At 39.8% G+C, this 23,882-nt stretch overlaps 1 protein-coding gene across 11 annotated transcripts in view; it reads right to left on the bottom strand.

The window, feature by feature from the left end:
• The window catches only part of magi1.S (membrane associated guanylate kinase, WW and PDZ domain containing 1 S homeolog), a 300,879-nt gene that overhangs the window by 25,574 nt on the left and 251,423 nt on the right, over positions 1–23,882 (bottom strand). For all 11 annotated transcript variants that reach the window (XM_041561777.1, XM_041561779.1, XM_041561778.1 and 8 more), the window contains 5 exons: positions 16,904–16,935; positions 9,488–9,704; positions 4,121–4,212; positions 1,968–2,160; positions 411–707 (listed from right to left, as the gene is read on the bottom strand). In XM_041561777.1, coding sequence (XP_041417711.1) covers positions 411–707; positions 1,968–2,160; positions 4,121–4,212; positions 9,488–9,704; positions 16,904–16,935 — 831 coding nt within the window. The remainder of the gene's footprint in view (positions 1–410; positions 708–1,967; positions 2,161–4,120; positions 4,213–9,487; positions 9,705–16,903; positions 16,936–23,882) is intronic.

Below are 23,882 nucleotides of genomic sequence, written 5' to 3'. Positions count from 1 at the left end.
GCCGGCAATTTAGATTCTAGCCGGCGGGGAGGCAGTTCGGGGAGATTAGTCACCCGAAGAATAGGTGATTTGTCGCCGGGCGACTAATCTCCCCGAATCTTCTCTTCTGTCTCTGCCCTAAGTCTACTAGAAAATCATTTAAACATTAAATAAACCCAATAGGCTGGTTTTGCTTCCAATAAGGATTAATTATATCTTAGTTGGGATCAAGTACAAGTTACTGTTTTATTATTACAGGGGAAAAGCAAATAGAATTTTACATTTTGAATTACTGAATTAAAATGGAGTCTATGGGAAACAACCTTCCAGTAATTTAAAGCTTTCTGGATAATGGGTTTTCTGAATAATGGATCCTATACATGTCTGCATGCAATAGTACCACTAGGTGATGTTGATATTGCTCCACTTACCAAAAGTTGTCCCGGCTTCGGGCCGACTGACAGAAGACACAATAACAAATCCAAATCCTTCATTTTCACCGCGACGGATCTCAACATCGTAAGGCTGAACCACAGTGCTGACATTTCCACTCCCGCAGCCACCGCCGCTGCCAATCCCACTGGTGCTGCCGCTGCCTGAACTAACAGTGTTTAAGGAGTTCTGGCTGCCCTGTGGTGTCCGTTTCTCCTCTGTTAGAGAGGCTGGCTGGGTGCTGCTATGGTGCGATGATGCTGGTGATGCAGGAGCTTCATTCTCTGCCTTTGGAACTAAAAGAGGAAAGAAATAAGCTTTATACTAAGGTGTAACTTGGAGAATCAGTCTGGCCTATAAGTCTCTTTTCAGCTGTCTGACCATAGTCTTTCTTTTCCTTCTCCCATGTCTGTCCTGTATTGTCAGGATGCCCTTTTAAAAGAATACTGATGGTGCCATAGGTTTGATTACAATGTGTAAAGTGAAATACAACAGGATTCTGCCAGAATTTCTCTATACTGATCCCATACAACAGAATGATACCATATAACATACCAGCACAGGTATTCCCTTTGAATTAAGGACAATTTAGCAGTAATGCCCCCCTAAGTTTGCTCATAGCCTGTACAGAAAGATACTATAAACTATGCTAGTCTAGGCATTCCCCTGTACTAAGCACAATTCAGCAGGAACAGCCCCTAAATTTGCTCATAGTCTGTACAGAGAGATCCCATAAAACTATGGCAGCATAGGTATTCCCTGTACTAAGCACAATTCAGCAGGAACAGCCCCTAAATCTGCTCATAGTCTGTACAGAGAGATCCCATAAAACTATGGCAGCATAGGTATTCCCTGTACTAAGCACAATTCAGCAGGAACAGTCCCTAAATTTGCTCATAGTCTGTACCGAGAGATCCCATAAAACGATGGCAGCATAGGTATTCCCTGTACTAAGCACAATTCAGCAGGAACAGTCCCTAAGTTTGCTCATAGTCTGTACAGAGAGATCCCATAAAACTATGGCAGCATATGTATTCCCTGTACTAAGCACAATTCAGCAGGAACAGTCCCCTAAGTTTGGTCATAGTCTGTACAGAGAGATCCCATAAAACTATGGCAGCATAGGTATTCCCTGTACTAAGCACAATTCAGCAGGAACAGTCCCCTAAGTTTGGTCATAGTCTGTACAGAGAGATCCCATAAAACTATGGCAGCATAGGTATTCCCTGTACTAAGCACAATTCAGCAGGAACAGTCCCCTAAGTTTGGTCATAGTCTGTACAGAGAGATCCCATAAAACTATGGCAGCATAGGTATTCCCTGTACTAAGCACAATTCAGCAGGAACAGCCCCTAAATCTGCTCATAGTCTGTACAGAGAGATCCCATAAAACTATGGCAGCATAGGTATTCCCTGTACTAAGCACAATTCAGCAGGAACAGTCCCTAAATTTGCTCATAGTCTGTACAGAGAGATCCCATAAAACTATGGCAGCATAGGTATTCCCTGTACTAAGCACAATTCAGTAGAAGGATGGATATCTGTACTGTACGCACCTGGATAGATAGTTTTGCGTCTGATAGTTAAATTGACGTGGCCTTGCTTTGCTGCCTGTTGCATAAGCTGCACGACAAGTTGGTGAGATTTTCCAACAACCGCTGTTCCATCCACGCAGATCAGCTCGTCGCCAGAACGCAATCTCCCGTCGGCATCTGCTGAACCCACTGGCACAATGTGACCTATGAAGATCTGTCCAGAGACAAATGAACAGTTGATAAATTAAAAGTTGAATGACGTTTAATACTTTTATATTTATATATAATGTAAGACATTTTGTCAATTTCCCAGCTGCCCCTGGTCATGTGACTTTAGGAGAGAAATGCTTTCTGGCAGGCTGCTGTTTTTCCTTCTCAATGTAACTGAATGTGTCTCAGTGAGACATGGGTTTTTACTATTGAGTGTTGTTCTTAGATCTACCAGGCAGCTGTTATCTTGTGTTAGGGAGCTGTTATCTGGTTACCTTCCCATTGTTCTGTTGTTTGGCTGCTGGGGGGAGGGGGAGGGAGGGGGTGATATCACTCCAACTTGCAGTACAGCAGTAAAGAGTGATGGAAGTTTATCAAAGCAAAAGTCACATGACATGGGGCAGCTGGGAAATTGACAATTTGTCTAGCCCCATGTCAGATTTCAAAATTGAATATAAAAAAAATCTGTTTGCTCTTTTGAGAAATGGATTTCAGTGCAGAATTCTGCTGGAGCAGCACTATTAACTGATTCATTTTGTAATTTTTTTTTTTCCCATGACAGTATCCCTTTAAAGCATTTTAAAATTTGGAAAATGTGTAGTACAGGTATGGGACCTGTTTTCCAGAATGCTCAGGATAAGGGATCTTTCAATAATTTCCACACCTTAATAATTTCAAATTTTAATAACCCCAATAGGCTGGTTTTGCTTCCAATAAGGATTAATTATATCTTAGTTGGGATCAAGTACAAGCTACTGTTTTATTATTACAGAGAAAAAGGAAATCATTTTTTTAAATTTGGATTAGTTGGATAAAATGGAGTCTATGGGAGACGGCCTTTCCGTAATTCTGAGCTTCCTGGATAACAGGATTCCTGATAACGGATCCCATTCCTGTACACTGAAAACTACAAAAGAAAAAAAATATTTATGTAAATTGCAAACAGTACTTGGAAGAGCTAAGTATTTATTTTTATTTAAATTACATTTTTATAATGCTGTTAAAGAATAGAGATGGTTGTAGACGAATCTGTACTGCTAATTGGATATATTCAACTGCATTCCTTTCCTTAAAGGCAAATTTTTAGCACCCAACACATTTTTATTTAGTAAGTTTGTGATTTGGCTAAATCCTTAATGTTTAACCCCTTAGTCCGATGAATGAGGCAAGTTTTGTCAGTTATCCTCACAATTAAATATACAAACGACTGCTTGGATCCCGTTTCGTGTTCCATCGTGAAGAATCCAATATTTGGCCAAACGAGGACAAATAAAAAAATCTAGCTCCAAACAAGCAGCAGCATAAGGTACACAATTAAAACGCTGCAGCCGGCGGTTCTTTGGGGAAGATTTTTCGAAACAATACTCTCATCATATTCCTGTTGCCATGAAAACCAACGTGCTAGAATATTCTTTTATTTAGTATGCAAAATAATGACTTGCTATAGACACTCATTTTATTTTGAGAAATTAGGCAAAAGCCTTTAATCTCCAATTTCTAGAGCATTTATTCCATTTAGCCTGTGATACATAGTTATTAGGGGTGAGAAACAGATTTAATTGATCCAGTTTGATCCTTCACAATACAGGACAAACACTGTACCGGCACAGCTTGTCTATTTTAAATCATAATGAGCACATGGTTTTTCCTCAGCTCCAGAAACAATGCTGAACATGCCAAACCCATTTTCTCTATCAGCATTTGATGGACCTCCAAAATAAAAAATATACCCAAAGAGATGAACCCATCAGAGTTAAATTCAGACTCCAGCGGTGCCTCCAGCCGCCAGTTCCATTTCTATTGCCTGCCCCGATTAAGGGTAATGTTGACATCTTATTAATAGAGATATAATAAGATGATAACACCTTGTTGCATAAATACAACCTTATTCCTTAAATATAAAATTCTTGGTGGTTTTGGTAGTTGATAATTAACTATATCTTCAACGGAGTAGAATGACTTACTGGTTCTCCAGGCTCATTTCCACCAAGAATTCGAAACCCAAATCCAGTTTCCTTTCGCCACAAGAATACATCATGCTCTTGAAAGTCTGGAACTGGGAGAAAAAGAAATGTTAAAAGTTGCTGTAGTCGTGGGGATAATAGTCTCTGGGAAGGGAGTGTGACTGTGGGATAGCAGGTATAGTAGGGAGAGATGGTGTCTATAGTAACAGTGGGATAATAGTCTCTGGGAAGGGAGTGTGACTGTGGGATAGCAGGTATAGTAGGGAGAGATGGTGCCTATAGTAACAGTGGGATAATAGTCTCTGGGAAGGGAGTGTGAGTGTGGGATAGCAGGTATAGTAGGGAGAGATGTGTCTATAGTAACAGTGGGATAATAGTCTCTGGGAAGGGAGTGTGACTGTGGGATAGCAGGTATAGTAGGGAGAGATGGTGTCTATAGTAACAGTGGATAATAGTCTCTGGGAAGGGAGTGTGACTGTGGGATAGCAGGTATAGTAGGGAGAGATGGTGCCTATAGTAACAGTGGATAATAGTCTCTGGGAAGGGAGTGTGACTGTGGGATAGCAGGTATAGTAGGGAGAGATGGTGCCTATAGTAACAGTGGGATAATAGTCTCTGGGAAGGGAGTGTGACTGTGGGATAGCAGGTATAGTAGGGAGAGATGGTGCCTATAGTAACAGTGGGATAATAGTCTCTGGGAAGGGAGTGTGACTGTGGGATAGCAGGTATAGTAGGGAGAGATGGTGTCTATAGTAACAGTGGATAATAGTCTCTGGGAAGGGAGTGTGACTGTGGGATAGCAGGTATAGTAGGGAGAGATGGTGCCTATAGTAACAGTGGATAATAGTCTCTGGGAAGGGAGTGTGACTGTGGGATAGCAGGTATAGTAGGGAGAGATGGTGCCTATAGTAACAGTGGGATAATAGTCTCTGGGAAGGGAGTGTGACTGTGGGATAGCAGGTATAGTAGGGAGAGATGGTGCCTATAGTAACAGTGGGATAATAGTCTCTGGGAAGGGAGTGTGACTGTGGGATAGCAGGTATAGTAGGGAGAGATGGTGTCTATAGTAACAGTGGATAATAGTCTCTGGGAAGGGAGTGTGACTGTGGGATAGCAGGTATAGTAGGGAGAGATGGTGCCTATAGTAACAGTGGATAATAGTCTCTGGGAAGGGAGTGTGACTGTGGGATAGCAGGTATAGTAGGGAGAGATGTGTCTATAGTAACAGTGGATAATAGTCTCTGGGAAGGGAGTGTGACTGTGGGATAGCAGGTATAGTAGGGAGAGATGGTGTCTATAGTAACAGTGGGATAATAGTCTCTGGGAAGGGAGTGTGACTGTGGGATAGCAGGTATAGTAGGGAGAGATGGTGCCTATAGTAACAGTGGGATAATAGTCTCTGGGAAGGGAGTGTGACTGTGGGATAGCAGGTATAGTAGGGAGAGATGGTGCCTATAGTAACAGTGGGATAATAGTCTCTGGGAAGGGAGTGTGACTGTGGGATAGCAGGTATAGTAGGGAGAGATGGTGCCTATAGTAACAGTGGGATAATAGTCTCTGGGAAGGGAGTGTGACTGTGGGATAGCAGGTATAGTAGGGAGAGATGGTGCCTATAGTAACAGTGGGATAATAGTCTCTGGGAAGGGAGTGTGACTGTGGGATAGCAGGTATAGTAGGGAGAGATGGTGCCTATAGTAACAGTGGGATAATAGTCTCTGGAAGGGAGTGTGACTGTGGATAGCAGGTATAGTAGGGAGAGATGGTGCCTATAGTAACAGTGGGATAATAGTCTCTGGGAAGGGAGTGTGACTGTGGGATAGCAGGTATAGTAGGGAGAGATGGTGCCTATAGTAACAGTGGATAATAGTCTCTGGGAAGGGAGTGTGACTGTGGGATAGCAGGTATAGTAGGGAGAGATGGTGCCTATAGTAACAGTAATATAATAGTCTCTGGAAACGTAATTCACATAGAGAATGTAAGAAGAAACTTCAGTGATCCTGATTACAAGTTATTCCAGTAGAACATTCTTATTGTAAAATAGCTCAGTTAATACATTGCATCAGTATAACCTGTTGCCCTTTGATTGTCGAATAAACTGCACCCTGAATGTGGGTGCTGGGACAGCTAATAGATAATGGACCATATATTTTTGCTCAGCTACTTTAGAGTATTTTTCTGGTCCACCATAAGCAGCCCTGATTTTACCAAGCCATTTCTATAGGGAACACTGCAGTGATACTCAGTATTAATGTAATTCCAGGCATTGCACAAAGCCTATTACAAGAAGCAGCAGTTGCTATATTTCAAAATGCCTTTTGAAGCCCATAAATCCTCATTACGTGGCTCCAATGCCACAAGCCACAACCTGGGAAAGGGGGAAAAGTCTCAATTAAAACACTATTTTCCTAATGAGCCAAACCTGCCTCTCTGTAGCACATACAGTCTATTGGTCCCAGGGGATAAATGAGTGTTTCCCTTTACAGAGACATTACAGACAAAATGCAGATTGCTGGAATATGATGAAACATTGGAATTGTTGGGTTTGATGTATTGGATCTTTTTCAGCCTCAGTTTCTAGAATGAGCCCTGGTGTTAAAGCTGAAATGAATATTTGTGTTTTTGCTGCAAAGCGGTTATTCTGCCGCTTGCATTTCCCGAAATTCTCAGGACGCTGTGCCTGGTTTTTTTCGGGATCTTCCTAATTAAAGGCTTTGGGGAGCGAATCCTGTGGGAATGGCACATTCACAGCCGCGCAGTTACTGCGCCGAGTTAGAACGTGTCACGGTTTCTATAATAACATGACACAACATTCTCACCTCGGATTTGAATTATGTACTTAAAGTGCTATTTTTGTTTTTATTTCATGCAAAAATCACATTGGCGCAGGTGCAACAAGTAACTCGACTTTATCTGCCACAATTGGGTAATTAAAAGGCTGTACTGCTTGCTAAACTAGCCTTTATTATTCTCACTGGCCTCAACTGATTAAAGTTGACAGTTTATTGGCTGCCAAGTGGCATATGCTTTATAATGGGACCCAGTTACCCCTGTCAGACACTGGACTCAACCCTCATCTTGGCCATTGCACCTCATCACATCTTAAAAAAAAGTGTGGCCCGGGGTACTTTCCTCCACTCCCAAGTACAAATGCACAAAGCTTGAATGAATTCAAGGGGTTCCTGGGAACAGGAGAAAAGGTGACACAATGCTGCTCTGGGGGGAGTACACAGGTTTGGAAGCACCACTTGGGAAAAAGGTAGTGACTGTTACTCTTCAGCTCCTCAAACAAGTCTCTATACTTCCTCCCATGGCCTGGGAACATCCGCAATGCAAAGTTTCCATATGCATCTTGGAGACCACTTTCTAAAGATGTCTCTTTCCCTGGTTGTCTTATGTCCAGAACAATAAAGCATGACTGATCTTCCAGCTCAGGACTAGTCCTACACATCCTACTCCTACTCACTATTATCACTCACGTTGGGCCATACCATACAACATGAACCATCTTACTGGGGCCACAGCTGATCTTGCCATTGGCTTAATCTGTCCACTTGATGTTACCTGGGCTCCCCCTCCTCTACAGAGGGCTTATAACTGGGATTCCTACCCTGGCTCACCTTAGGGGTTGTTTCCAACATACATCCAGCATTACAAAATACACAATAACAATGCAATTCTTAGACATAGTAGACCATTTGCTTCTAAATGGAGTCACAAAGACATGCATCAGAAATGGTTAGGGCCTGTCGTCGTCTCACAGAATACTGTGGACATTTAGAAGAACTGAAGACATATTGATCTCTCTGGTGGTCTCCAAAAGTCATTATCATTAAGTGAGTAAAGTAGAAATAGTGATATGTCGGCTGCCTTCTTCCAACAACAAAAATCAATACAAGAGAGAAAAGCAGCAGAGTATGGTTATAATCTCTCTGAGACAATAGTATTAGATTATATGAGAAGTATTGCCAGATTTTGCCATTGGAATTGTGAGTACGGTTGGTGGGCTTGGTCACAGTGATGACAGATCCAGAATAAGCTAAGCTTTGCTCTCTTATAGGCCAAATGACAGGGAACCCAACAATACTCTCGTGTATTATAAGGGATAATGTACCCCCTACTGTAAATGATAAGGATATTAGAAGTCACTGAGGGGTTGTTCTGTGACCATATAAAGGCACAAGGTTGCAGGCTGAGTTATACAGGGAACTCTGAGTATCACTCATGTATTATAAGGGATAATGTACCCCCTACTGTAAATGATAAGGATATTAGAAGTCACTGAGGGGTTCTGTGACCATATAAAGGCACAAGGCTGCAGGCTGAGTTATACAGGGAGCTCTGAGTATCACTCATGTATTATAAGGGATAATGTCCCCCCCTACTGTAAATGATAAGGATATTAGAAGTCACTGAGGGGTTCTGTGACCATATAAAGGCACAAGGCTGCAGGCTGAGTTATACAGGGAACTCTGAGTATCACTCATGTATTATAATGGATAATGTACCCCCCTACTGTAAATGAGTGGATAAATACAAATATACAGAGAATACATGTCTGTGCACAGAGAAACAATACAGTAGCACCCTGTATATAAACACAAACACAGAGAAAAGGAATCATCTGTACATACCATGCGCTCCATCTATTATTCTCAATGGGAAGTCAACAGAGGCAAACCTTAATGATTCTCAACTTTTACAGCAAGAGCACAAACTCACAGCTAAAGTATCTTACACCAAGGAAAAAATCCTGATGTTCTGGGTCTTTATTTAAGAGACGCTGCATTTCCTATTACCTTTGGTTCTATGGGTATCCTGGATTATGATAAATTAACACCCAGTTAGGCCAGACAAGACATCAATACCAATCCAACACTCTTTATTCTGTGATTGATTTACACAAGTGACTTGGAAAATATTCCATTGCCTGCTTGTTTTTGATCCCTCTACAGAAACATGTACACACCAGCTTGTGTTTTCAAACAGAATAATGTAGGAGCCTATAGTAAACATACAGGCGGGAGTCAGCATAATAATACACAAGGCTCAATAATACACAAGGCACAGTAAGTCGGCACCCAGAACCCATCAATATTTATGCCCTGTAAAGCAGCTAATATAGTGCGGCGGCACCTCTCTGCATTCTATCTGGAAATAAAATATATCCGGCGCTATGGCTACATCAAGGTTCCATACGTGCTGATCTTTGCAGCCGTTTCTCAGTAAGAAACTTACATCCATCAGTCGGACATACTGGGAATCCTAAATCTTAGCCACACAGAGGGGGAAATAAATAAATAAAGGGAGAACGAGAACAAATTACAGCGGGGAGGAGGGGGAATGAAGCAAAACCTAGGCAATACTTACGTCTGTTCTCATACATGCTCCTGGATTGGGCCCAGATTTTAAATGGATCAGGCTTTTTCTGCCCAGAGTTATCAGCTTGGTCTAGAGTGGGCACCTCGCCAGTAGGATAATCGGGGAGCACAGGCGCGACGTGAAGGGGTGAAGCCGTGTGCCCACTGTGCTGGCTGGAAACACTGTGCTGCGAGCTATTTTGGCTGTCTTTCCTTTCAAGTGGTTGCTGGAAAGAAACAAAGACAACAAGAATACTTGCGTCAGTTCAAAGAGGTACTTTCTTGAATCTTGAGTATTAACATGTAGGATGAGGTCTGTTCTGTTTAATTTACTTGCACAAATGGAAGGAGAAAGAAACAGTATGAGGATCTCTAGAATGGAAGTCAGTCATACACATTGTATGCGCAACAGTTCTATAGGTTAATAAATCATGATTCCATCATATACGCACACACACACATCAATTCCATATTCGTGCTAGACTCCGTCCGCTTTTCCCAAAGTTGACCTGGGTTGTCAGTGTAAATGAAGATCTTCCAATGAGCGACCAGCCCAAGACAATTCCCTTAAACCCTTATCTCTAGAATGGGGATTTGCAACACCTATTTAATATTTATCTCTATATACATCTTATTGTTGTAGGTCCAAGTTTTCTGTTGGACCCTAGGAGGCCCAATCTGGCATTGGCTCTTCATGCCTGGCTGCTGATCTGAGCAAGGTTTGGAAGAAATGTAGACACCCAAGAAGCTCGAACATCAAGGACAGAGACTTTGTGTACCATGACCAGGGCCCGGAATCCTCAATACAGTAATTATATGAGGATGCAATACACAGACCTGCACCAATATTTAATGGAAGGCTTGGGTGAAGTCAAGGGGTTGGGAAGTGACATTATTACTGTGATGCATTCAATAATGGCCAACTTCTTCCATGCATGGGTTGGATTATTCAGCATAACACACGTGCATAAAACATGGTGATATTTGAATAATCAAATATATTTTACTGGTCACCCTCTTATTAGTTGCTATGGGTTACTGTTCCTAGGCAAACATAGAGCCTTTTGTTAGATATGATGGATCGTTGATTGGGGCACTATATATTTCTCTTCATCCTTTCAGTTATTCATAAATAAATAGCAGCCCTCTTTTACATTATGGCAAATGCCAGAACAAATGCCTTCTGGGAACTCCTAGCACTTGGCAAGATGAACGTTGTGACAATAAATCTATAACCCTGATTTAAGCTTATGGGCCCCTTAAAGAAATAGAGCAACACAGGGGGGCAGGTACATTAGGGGGATGTGTTAACACCAACTGCACAAAATGCCATCCCCCATGCATAGTGGTTTTTATAACCATGAATGCAGTGGGCTCTAGTCCTTTCTTTAGCTGCATAGTCCTACATGGAACATTCTAACAGAGATCTACAGAGATTTCCTCAGCCAAGGCAGCAATTACTAATAAACTCTGCCCTCATACTCCACTCTTTCAAGAAAAACAAATAGATGGCAAAAACTAAGACATATTGATAAGGTTAATGGAAGCCAAATAATGGAGCCAGTCTTTCGGTTACAGACCGAGACACAACCGGTCAAGTATGTGGGTCTTATAATTCAACATCTTTACTTCTCCATCCCTCCCAATGACCACAATTAATGATATAGAATTGGAACTACCAGCATGATGTGGCTTAAAGGGATACTGTCATGGGAAAAAAATGTTTTTTGAAAATGAATCAGTTAATAGTGCTGCTCCAGCAGAATTCTGCACTGAAATCCATTTCTCAAAAGAGCAAACAGATTTTTTTATATTCAATTTTGAAATCTGACATGGGGCTAGACATTTTGTCAATTTCCCAGCTGCCCCTGGACATGTGACTTGTGCCTGCACTTTAGGAGAGAAATGCTTTCTGGCAGGATGCTGTTTTTCCTTCTCAATGTAACTGAATGCGTCTCAGTGAGACATGGGTTTTTACTATTGAGTGCTGTTCTCAGATCTACCAGGCAGCTGTTATCTTGTGTTAGGGAGCTGCTATCTGGTTACCTTCCCATTGTTCTTTTGTTTGGCTGCCTGGGGGAAAAAGGGAGGGGGTGATATCACTAACTTGCAGTACAGCAGTAAAGAGTGATTGAAGTTTATCAGAGCACAAGTCACACGACTGGGGGCAGCTGGGAAATTGACAAATTGTCTTGCCTCATGTCAGATTTCAAAATTGAATATAAAAAAAATCTGTTTGCTCTTTTGGGAAATGGATTTCAGTGCAGAATTCTGCTGGAGCAGCACTATTAACTGATTCATTTTGAAAAAATTTTTTTTTCCCATGACAGTATCCCTTTAAGTTTTTAGGAAAATAATTGCATCGGATAAATTGATATTGGGAGCCATAAAATCAGCCAATAGAAGTTCCATCCAAAAATCCATTAAAAAAAAAACAAAAAAAAAAAACACAGATTCTGCAACAAATGTGGAAAAGGCTGTCTTTTGGCTCATAAGTAAATAAAGAATGAGGGTTTGAGAAAGAAGAAATGAAAGTAAGGCAGCGAGGAGAGGGAAGAGGTACCAATTTTTCCGTCTGCCTCAAGGAGAATTGAAGACGTGTGGCCTCAGTGATAATCTTTAAAGAATCATCTCCTTAACGCCGACAGTTGGGATGCCAGTTTTTTTTAGGTGTTAAATTTTAATTAGAAAATAAGAATTTCTAAACACATTAAAAAAGGACTTACTGATAAATATATACACACCGGTGCTATAGAAAGAAGGGATGCACCAAATCCATTTTTTTAGGTTCTGCCATGTACTGAATCCTATACAAAAATGTTTGACCAAAAACGGAACCAAATTTCAACCATATTCACATCTGCAATAATTGTGAAATGTCTTCCATAGATTCCATTTTAATAAAATCATAATTTTTTTCTATGTAATAATAAAACAGTACCTTGTACTTGATCCCAGCTAAGATATCATTAAAGGGGAACTCCACACAAACATAACAAGCTTTTTGAAAAGTAAACATAATTTCAAGCAATTTTGCAATATACACCAATTAAAAAATATGCAGACTTTTCATGATTTTTAATGGAACAGTTCCCTAAGCCTAGCCCCTTGCTCCGCTGCTGATCTGTCTGACTACTTTGCTGAGCTGGCTGACTACTGTTACTTTGTATCAACAGCCATCTTTCCTCAGCCTGCATCCTGCAAACCCCACAATTCCCTGCACATGTGATTTCAATAAGGAATAGAATATCCCAGTGCAATGCATTGTGGGTTATGTAGTTCCTGCATGCTGTCTGTAAGCTGTGGAGTAGTTGGTACAATTTGTAACATCAGTGTTTAGTCCCTCCTTCTCTGCCAGGATTTCAAATGATGCAGAAAGAGAAGGGGTGGTTCACCTTTAATGTAACTTTTATTATGTTATAGAATGGCCAGTTCTAATCAACTTTTCATTATTTTTTATAGTTTTTTTAAAATATTTGCCTTTTTCTTCTGACTCTTTGCAACTTTCAAATGGGCGACCCCTTCTAAAAAGCAACTGCTCTGTAAGGCTACAAATATATTGTTATTGCTAATTTTTATTACTCGTCCTTCTATTAAGGCCCATTCCTATTCATAATCCAGTCGCTTATTCAAATCAATGCATGGTAGCTAGGGTAATTTGGACCCTAGCAACCAGATTGCTTAAAATGCAAATTGAAGATCTGCTGAATAAAAAGCTAAATAACTCAAAAACCACAAATAATAAAAAATGAAAACCAATTGCAAATTGTCTCAGAATATCCCTCTTTATATGATACTAAAAGTTCTCAAAGGTGAACCACTATGGATTTCAGCATAGAAAATTGCATTTATTCATACTTTTTCAAAAAAACAGGTAACTGTGATGGGTATATTAGGGGTCTCTGTGTTATGTGGGGCTTCTTTATCAAATTTTGGTTTGGAAGCTGGAGTTCCCCTTCAATCCTTTCTAGTGGAAAACCAATACTATTGGGTTTATTAAAATCTGAAATTATTAAGGTGTGAAAATTATAATTATTAAAAGATCCCTTATCCAGAAAACCCTAGGTCCTGAGCCTTCTGGGTAACAGGTCCCATACCTGTACTACACATTTTTTAAAGGGGAATTATCGTGAAAATGACAATTTAATATAAACTCAATCATACTGAAATAAGAAAGTTTCAGTTAAATATTCGGCATTGTTTCTGAAATAATCCAAGTTTATCTTTACAATCGGTTTCTCTTCATGCAGCAGTTGGGCGTCATTGACAGTTGGATCCAATATATCTGATAGGGGGGGCTTCCTTTCCTAGCAGATGTATTAAGAGCTTATTTAAATAACTGATTCCAGTACAAACAAAATCTAACAAAATAACTGCCTTTTGCACAAATCCTGCATGTAGAGAGACACGATGATCTGGTGATTTAATAGAGTGAGCTCTAATACATCTTCTAGGCAAAAGGAGCCCCCCTATAAGATATATTGGTATCTATAACTGTCAATGAATATCTGACACCCAACTGCTGCATGAAGAGAGAATGAAGAGAAACAAGAGAAATAAGAGAAAACTTCTTATTTCAGTATGCTGATGCTTACATTATATTTTCATTTTCGAGATAGTTCCCCTTTAAATTTTAAATTCCTTTAAAGAAGAGCAAAGAGAGAGGCAAAATTAAAGCTCATCAGTCTCTTGTCCATTACATTTTGATTTAAATATTGTGGAATTTGTGGGTTTTTTGCTCTATTCCCCCTTCAGTTTGCTGCATCAGTGTCACGTTTCCTGGCAGTTGCCATGGAAATTACTATGTTGTCTGTTCAGACGAGAGAAAACGTCATTGAATCGGGGTCTGCCCCTTCAGGTCGATAGTGGGATCGAACAGCGGAATGTAATGACTGGGCATGAACATGAGCTACACACAGCGGTGACCCTGCTGTAGCACAACTGCCAGAAATTAATAGAAGTGTTGTATATAAAATTAATACTGAATTTTAAAAAGTTATTAATTTATCCTATCATCATTTCAAATGTTAAATTGAGCAATTAATTAGAAAAATGCGAGGTTCAGGATTACATGATGGCCTGTCACCATGCGAATCAATTTTATCCCGTCACTAAAGGGTAAGTAATGAAGCCTCGATAAAATCAGCATTACATGTGACATTTAGTGACTGGGCTGCGAGTTCACTAACTGCCATTCTTTTGCGTTGTGATAATGCAAATTGACAATAGCACAGGCCTCCCAGTCATGTGACTGCTCTCCGAGGCCCCCCAGCCATTGGCAGAGTCAATTATTTCAAGGTTTTCACTGCAAAACAAAAAATGTATGAAAAAATCCCAATTATACAGGATTTGAATTCAACTATAGTCAATAAAATAAGAAATTAAAAAATTAATTGTATAAAATTGTAGCTTTAATTGGACAGTGACTATCAAAGGCACATGGCAAGAATTTACTACTATTTGAGACCTGCCCATCAGAAAGCTCCCGAAAACGTACTGTACGTTGTATGGGATGGGATCAGTTGTCCGGAAACCCATTATCCAGAAAGCTCAGAATTATGGAAATGATGCCTCCCATAGACTCTGTTTTACCCAAATAATCCAAATTTTAAAAAATGATTTCCTTTTTCTCTGTAATAATAAAACAGTTGCTTGTACTTGATCCCAACTAAGATATAATTAATCCTTATTGGAAGCAAAACCAGCCTATTGGGTTTATTTAATGTTTACATGATTTTCTAGTAGACTTGAGGTATGAAGATCCAAATTACAGAAAGATCTGTTATCCGGAAACCCCAGGTCCTGAGAATTCTGGATTACAGGTTCTATACCTGTATTTCCAGCCCCTAATTTGAAAATTCAGAAGAAGACCTAAATGATGCTTCTCCTTTGCAGGAAACAGTCACAATATGATTACCCTTTACCCTTAAAGCGACAGTATCATTAAGAAAAAAAATGGGTATAATATCTATCAGCGCTGCACAATATGTTGGCGCTCTAAAAATAATATAATAATAATAAACAGGACCTATTTTTTTCCCATTAAGTGACTGCAGAAGGAAGGGATGTTGGAAAGAGCAATAAAGCTGACCCAATCGTTAAACAAGGGGCACTTGTGAATAATTCATGAATGAAAAGCTTCAGGGCTGTATAGATAATGAGGCCCAGTCCTTTTCCCAATATATCTGTGCATTAAAAAAAAAAAAAAGGAGGGGGAGGTCAACCTAAAATTTGAGCCGCATTGATTCTATGAATTATTCTCTCTCTCTCTCAAATAATAATAATAAAAAAATATATACAATGGTATATATTTATTTATAGATATATATAATAATAAAATAATAATAAAAAAATATATACAATGGTATATATTTATTTATATATAGATATCTATATATATAGATATATAGATATATATATAGATATCTATATATATAGATATATAGATATCTATATATATAGATATCTATATATATAGATATCTATATATATAGATATCTATATATATAGATCTATATAGATCTATATATATCTATATATATCTATATATATCTATATATATCTATATATATCTATATATATCTATATATATCTATATATCTATATATATCTATATATCTATATATCTATATATCTATATATCTATATATCTATATCTATATATATATATTTTCAATCTGGTAGTTGTCTCTCAGTTTACAAGAAAGGTCCTTGTGTAAATATTTATGTGTACATTAAAATAAAGTGTAGGTGACTTTGGCAGCAGCTGGCTTTTACTGCACTCTCCTGGATAGAAGACGGGATAACAGTGAGTGCAGAAGCAATAACATGAAGCTGCCCAAGTCCCGAGACTGCCACCACCTGCAACATCTTCAGAAAAAATGAATTCTGAAAGCTCTGAAATACATTTTTTAACAAATATTTTCATTTATATAAGAAATTAAACATAAGGAGAAATGTATTTATTTTTTTTGTGAAAAAGGTTGAACGTAATCCAGAACAACAACATAAAAAATTAAAAGCCAATGATATATTTAAAACAGCAGGAAGGAGGTGGGTGGTTAACCCTTTCAATGCACTTGGCTTATATGGTGCCCATGGGGTTAAAGACCCTGTAATAGAAGGAAAAAGGTGGAGCCATGAGATTATTCTCCCCACCAAAAAAAAAAAAGGCAGCCGCTTTCTCTCCCCCAATCTCAAAATTTGTAAAAGTAACCCAAGATAATTAAAAAGAGAGGAGATAACGATTTAACGTGTTGTTGTTATTGACGGTGAAGTGCAATTTGCCTGCATTCTGTCCGCTGATCATGCAGCACGGAGGGATAACAAGCACCAACCACAACATTCATCCTCTTATTGTATCAAACAACTGCCCATCCAGCAGCAATTCTACAAAATCAGCCAATAAAATAGGAATCCGACTTACCGACTTTGGGCTCTTCTTTGGGACCGGGAGTCCTGGAAAACAGCAACAAGGGAGAAATAATGATTAGCACACAAATGCCACGTTCATCTAAGAAAAATCCCAAGGTAGATCATTCCTAATGGAGCCATCTGTGCTGCAAGAGCCGCTCCAGCATTCCCACTCAGCAGCCGGTTTATAAGGAATCAAAGGCTGAGTGTGAGACGGCGAGAGAGAGAGATGGAAAGGGAGAGCAGGAAAGGATGAAAAAAAAAAAAAGAGGGGGAACGAGAGAGAGGAGAGACAGAAATCTATCTGCATTAGCTCTGCTGACTTGTGCTGCAGCAGACTACAGGCTGGGGAACAGAATTCAGACCTCAGCGGCCTCACAAATTGAACACTTGGACAGAATCTCAAATGCTCCCTTGGATTGAGAGAGACTGGGCTAACAATTAAAGTGAGATATTTCCCCTTTGATGAGAGACGCCTGTCCGTTTTATAGGACCAATGAAAAAGATGCACAATGGACACGGGCACATGCTAGCGGGGCTTCGCTCCAACTGAAAACAATGTTTTATTTTTTATTTATTTATAAGGGTTTTTTTTTTTCCTTTTGAAATAGGAGGTCGGTATCCAGGCTGGGAATATAGACCAGACATTTATATGAAATGGACTCTCTTACTGGCACATTCTTGCTTCTGTGTTTAGTCAAGTCTAAAACACTTAAATCACATCATCCGACAGCTTCCCAAAAATGAAATGGTGTATTTTAGGGTAACATTTTAAAAGTAAACAAATATATATGTGTTTTTTAAATTGTAACTACGGGTATGAGATCTGTTATCCAAAAACCGGTTATCTAGAAAGCTCCGAATGACCAGAAGGCCGTCTTCCATAGACATTTAATCCAAATAAACAAAATGTACAGATTTCCTTTTTCTGTGTAATAATAAAACAGTCGCTTGTACTTGATCCCAACTAAGATATAATTAATCCTTATTGGAAGCAAAACCAGCCTATTGGGTTACAGTATTAGGCACACACTTACAAGGACACAAACCTGGGTGCTGTTCATAAAAATATCTATAGAGAATATCCATAATAATATCCAAAGAGAAATGCTGAAGCACACCAGAATTTCTCAAACAATAACTTATTTATTAGATCGACGTTTCGGTCCTCACAGGGACCTGTATCATAATGTAAATGTAATATTGTATATAGTTTTAATCTAAACAATGACAATATATATATATATATCTATATATCTCTATATATATATTATATATATATATATATATATATATATATAATATATATATATATATATATATATATATATATATATGTAGAGGTTATCGGCACTCACCATTCAAATAATCAATTGCTGGGGTTAACCAATCAATAATTATTACAGTCCACGAAAGCACTCACAGCAGACGCCACGCAGCGTGTATCAAAAGATTATTTATTTGTGCATGGTGTATCGCCGCGTTTCGGCTCATCCTGACATCGGCAGGTGAGCCGAAATGCGTTGCCCGACAACGGCAGGTGAGGCGAAACGCGTTAATACACCATGCACCAATAAATCTTTTGATACACGCTGGATGGCATCTGCTGTGAGTGCTTTCGTGGACTATAGACCTCCTCACTACCTCCAATTCCCTGGCCTGTAGCCCAGATAGTTGCGATGCATGCATACTCGAACAGCGTGCATGTGTGAGCGCAGCATCGCAATTCATTGTTTTAAGGTGCAGCATGTCTGGGCCAACTTGGGCCCATGAGCAGGGCAGCCATCGGGGGGGAGAGTTGTAGGGGGCCCCGAGGGTAAGGGGGGCCCGGCCACGCCACACTTCTGACTGACTTCGGGAAGGCATGGATGTTTAAGGGGCCCTGGCCACCAATTTACTCATAATGTGGGGGGGGGGGGCTGGCCACCAATTTTTTTTCTCATGTGGGGTCCTAGCCACCAATATTTTTTTTTTATGGGGGGCCCTGACCACCAATATCTTTTTATTAACATGTGGGAACCCTAGCCACCAATATTTTTTTGTTTTTTGTTTTTTTACTGTGTGGTGGGGAGGACGGACCTGTAGGTGGGGCTTGCGGTGGGTGCAGCACAGGGGGCCCAGGAAATTTTGTCGTGTGTGTGTGTATATATATATATATTCTGACGACGGTTCAAAAGGAACCGAAACGCGTTGATGTGGGGGGGAACATGTGAAAAACGTAATAAATTCATCAATATTCAGACCAGTGAGTGCCTCCACTTCCTACAAATACATATATATATAGGACCTGTCCCCATTTAGTTACAAATGTTCATCTGTACACAAGATCTGAATTACAAGTATAAGTGAATAAAGATGATAGGATATGGCTGCACACCTTCAGATCTGTTATCCAGCCCACTCAGTGGCAGGCAGGGAGTCCGTCTGTATCTAATACACTGAGCTGAATCATAAACAGAATCCAGTGCAAAAGTGAATGAGTGTTTACAAAGCCAAGCTGCAGTTGGGTGCTCTCATACCTTATGTAACACATTCCCAAAACAATGGGTGCTACATGGGGGTCCCAGACTCCCAGCAATACAATGGTATGGGCTGTACCTGCTGCCATCAGTCTGGAACAGAAAACGGACGAGCAGAGACATTAAAGGATAAGTAAACTTTGAAAACAAGATTAGGGTGCTATTCTAATCATTAATTCTAACTATATACAGTACACCATTATATACAAGTTCCTCTACTCCAAAAAAAAAAAAAAAAATTACTTCTTGGGTTGGGTGTAGGGTCCCAGCAATGAGAGCTATCCCTAACCATAAATGAGCCCAGGTTGGGGGAGGGGGATTCAAGAACAGTATTTGGCATCTCCATTGTATAACCTTTAGCAGCCTGTCGCTGAAATCTCTAAATGGGTTGGATTAACAGTGACATTCTTATTCCTGTATATGGCAAGTCATCATTATGGATCGGGTTTTCACGCATTACTTCGCCCTCTGTGGAAGGAAGATTTGGGAGTTTGCAGTGAATTTCTAATATTTAAAGCTTAAAGGATAAGTAAACCTTAAAAATTAGTGAATGTAAACTTGAAGAGGGGGCTATTCTAAGCACTTTTGCAATGTACATTCATTATTTATTTTTAATTCTAAGATATTAAGGGATACATGTGCTGTTAATATGAATGAATTTTGTTACAACAGCACCACCTGCTGGTCAGTTTTCCACCAGTCTGACCACCAAGTAGTCAAGGAAGTTGTCAGGAGAAAGAGGCTGCTCTGATGTTCTTCTGCTTAGGAAAGATTTGAGAAAGGTTTCTAATTTTATTCCTAAGCAGAAGAACATCAGAGCAGCCTCTTTCTTTCTCCTGACAACTTCCTTGACTACTTGGTGGTCAGAAACTGACCAGCAGGTGGTGCTGTTGTAACAAAATTCATTCATTCTAGAACAAACCCTGGGCAAAGAATGAACTAACTGCATATGGAGCGTAGGTGCTCAGTGCTCCCTGGTTATAGTTTGTGCTATGCAAAGAGAATTCACTGCACTGCTATTAAAATGCATAGCATAAAAATTGCCTGACATTGAGGGCCAACTGATTCTCCTACATCAAGGAGAGAAATCCTCACTGAGATCTTATCTTGTGCTCATTGCTGGAAAACGACGAAGGAGAACCTCATGACCCACCTCAACATGGGACGTCACAAGAAGAAAAGCTTCTGCTAAAGATACCGGCTCTTTATCGGAAACATCCCTGAGGAACATAAAATGGGTTGGTTTAAGAGATCTTCTCAAGATGACCAAAAATGAGGATTTGCCATTTCTGGTGGCACTGAAGTCAAACGTTGGATGAAATTTGTGATAGACGCTACTGAATCTTGGACCATAAGAAGAGGAGGGGCTTTGGAGTGCACCTTGGAAGAGTGAATTGGATTTATATTGGGAGGAACGGGTGTTGGACAAAATGCCCTCTATTACCTTGAGATGTTCTTAAATTACACTTGCCACCGTGCTCTAAAGACTTTTACATCTTATTTTTGCCTTTACATTGCTTCACACCCAAGAGACACTGCCTACACTTCCCATGCATCAGGTTTGGTTGTTTTCAACATCATGAACAATTTGCTCACAAACATAATTGCATCAATCCTATCCTATGCTTTTGTTGGTTTTCATTACATTGGGATCATTTGCAAAAAAAAAAAAACATTCCCCTTCCATTGATTTCCCTGTAATACCCGAGAGCATTCAGATATGGCGCTGGTTGAGGTCACGAGCCAATGAGATTTGGCCTCCTGCACGGACACAGACTGGCTTTGGAGAGTTAAAGCAACAGCAACATCAAAAAGTAAAAGTGTTTTTATGGAATGAATAAATTATGTATTGTTGCCCTGCACTGGTAAAACTGATGTGTTTGCTTCAGAAACTGTACTATAGTTTATATAAACAAGCTGCTGTGTAGCCATGGGGGCAGCCATTCAAGCACAGGATACACAGTAGATAACAGATAAGTACTACTATAGTTTATATAAACAATCTGCTGTGTAGCCATGGGGGCAGCCATTCAAGCACAGGATACACAGTAGATAACAGATAAGTACTACTATAGTTTATATAAACAAGCTGCTGTGTAGCCATGGGGGCAGCCATTTAAGCACAGGATACACAGTAGATAACAGATAAGTACTACTATAGTTTATATAAACAAGCTGCTGTGTAGCCATGGGGGCAGCCATTCAAGCACAGGATACACAGTAGATAACAGATAAGTACTACTATAGTTTATATAAACAAGCTGCTGTGTAGCCATGGGGGCAGCCATTCAAGCACAGGATACACAGTAGATAACAGATAAGTACTACTATAGTTTATATAAACAAGCTGTTGTGTAGCCATGGGGGCAGCCATTCAAACACAGGATACACAGTAGATAACAGATAAGTACTACTATAGTTTATATAAACAATCTGCTGTGTAGCCATGGGGGCAGCCATTCAAGCACAGGATACACAGTAGATAACAGATAAGTACTACTATAGTTTATATAAACAAGCTGCTGTGTAGCCATGGGGGCAGCCATTTAAGCACAGGATACACAGTAGATAACAGATAAGTACTACTATAGTTTATATAAACAAGCTGCTGTGTCGCCATGGGGGCAGCCATTCAAGCACAGGATACACAATAGATAACAGATAAGTACTACTACTATAGTTTATATACACAAGCTGCTATGTAGCCATGGGGGCAGCCATTCAAGCACAGGATACACAGTAGATAACAGATAAGTACTACTATAGTTTATATAAACAAGCTGCTGTGTAGCCATGGGGGCAGCCAATCAAGCACAGGATACACAGTAGATAACAGATAAGTACTACTATAGTTTATATAAACAAGCTGCTGTGTAGCCATGGGGGCAGCCATTTAAGCACAGGATACACAGTAGATAACAGATAAGTACTACTATAGTTTATATAAACAAGCTGCTGTGTCGCCATGGGGGCAGCCATTCAAGCACAGGATACACAATAGATAACAGATAAGTACTACTACTATAGTTTATATACACAAGCTGCTATGTAGCCATGGGGGCAGCCATTCAAGCACAGGATACACAGTAGATAACAGATAAGTACTACTATAGTTTATATAAACAAGCTGCTGTGTAGCCATGGGGGCAGCCAATCAAGCACAGGATACACAGTAGATAACAGATAAGTACTACTACTATAGTTTATAACACAAGCTGCTGTGTAGCCATGGGGGCAGCCATTCAAGCACAGGATACACAGTAGATAACAGATAAGTACTACTATAGTTTATATAAACAAGCTGCTGTGTAGCCATGGGGGCAGCCATTCAAGCACAGGATACACAGTAGATAACAGATAAGTACTACTATAGTTTATATAAACAAGCTGCTGTGTAGCCATGGGGGCAGCCAATCAAGCACAGGATACACAGTAGATAACAGATAAGTACTACTACTATAGTTTATATACACAAGCTGCTGTGTAGCCATGGGGCAGCCATTCAAGCACAGGATACACAGTAGATAACAGATAAGTACTACTATAGTTTATATAAACAAGCTGCTGTGTAGCTATGGGGCAGCCATTCAAGCACAGGATACACGGTAGATAACAGATAAGTACTACTATAGTTTATATAAACAAGCTGCTGTGTAGCCATGGGGGCAGCCATTCAAGCACAGGCTACACAATAGATAACAGATAAGTACTACTACTATAGTTTATATACACAAGCTGCTATGTAGCCATGGGGGCAGCCATTCAAGCACAGGATACACAGTAGATAACAGATAAGTACTACTATAGTTTATATAAACAAGCTGCTGTGTAGCCATGGGGGCAGCCAATCAAGCACAGGATACACAGTAGATAACAGATAAGTACTACTACTATAGTTTATATACACAAGCTGCTGTGTAGCCATGGGGGCAGCCATTCAAGCACAGGATACACAGTAGATAACAGATAAGTACTACTATAGTTTATATAAACAAGCTGCTGTGTAGCCATGGGGGCAGCCATTCAAGCACAGGATACACAGTAGATAACAGATAAGTACTACTATAGTTTATATAAACAAGCTGCTGTGTAGCCATGGGGGCAGCCAATCAAGCACAGGATACACAGTAGATAACAGATAAGTACTACTACTATAGTTTATATACACAAGCTGCTGTGTAGCCATGGGGCAGCCATTCAAGCACAGGATACACAGTAGATAACAGATAAGTACTACTATAGTTTATATAAACAAGCTGCTGTGTAGCTATGGGGCAGCCATTCAAGCACAGGATACACGGTAGATAACAGATAAGTACTACTATAGTTTATATAAACAAGCTGCTGTGTAGCCATGGGGGCAGCCATTCAAGCACAGGCTACACAGTAGATAGATAAACTCTACATACAGAGCTTACCAATACTACAGAGCTTATCTGTTATCTGCTGTGTATCCTGTGCCATTTCTCCTTT

The sequence above is a fragment of the Xenopus laevis genome, chromosome 4S, assembly GCF_017654675.1.
Source record: "Xenopus laevis strain J_2021 chromosome 4S, Xenopus_laevis_v10.1, whole genome shotgun sequence".
In the NCBI taxonomy this organism is placed as follows: Eukaryota; Metazoa; Chordata; class Amphibia; order Anura; family Pipidae; genus Xenopus; species Xenopus laevis.
Note: the sequence above shows the minus strand (reverse complement) of the source record. Positions and strands in the feature narration are given on the sequence as shown.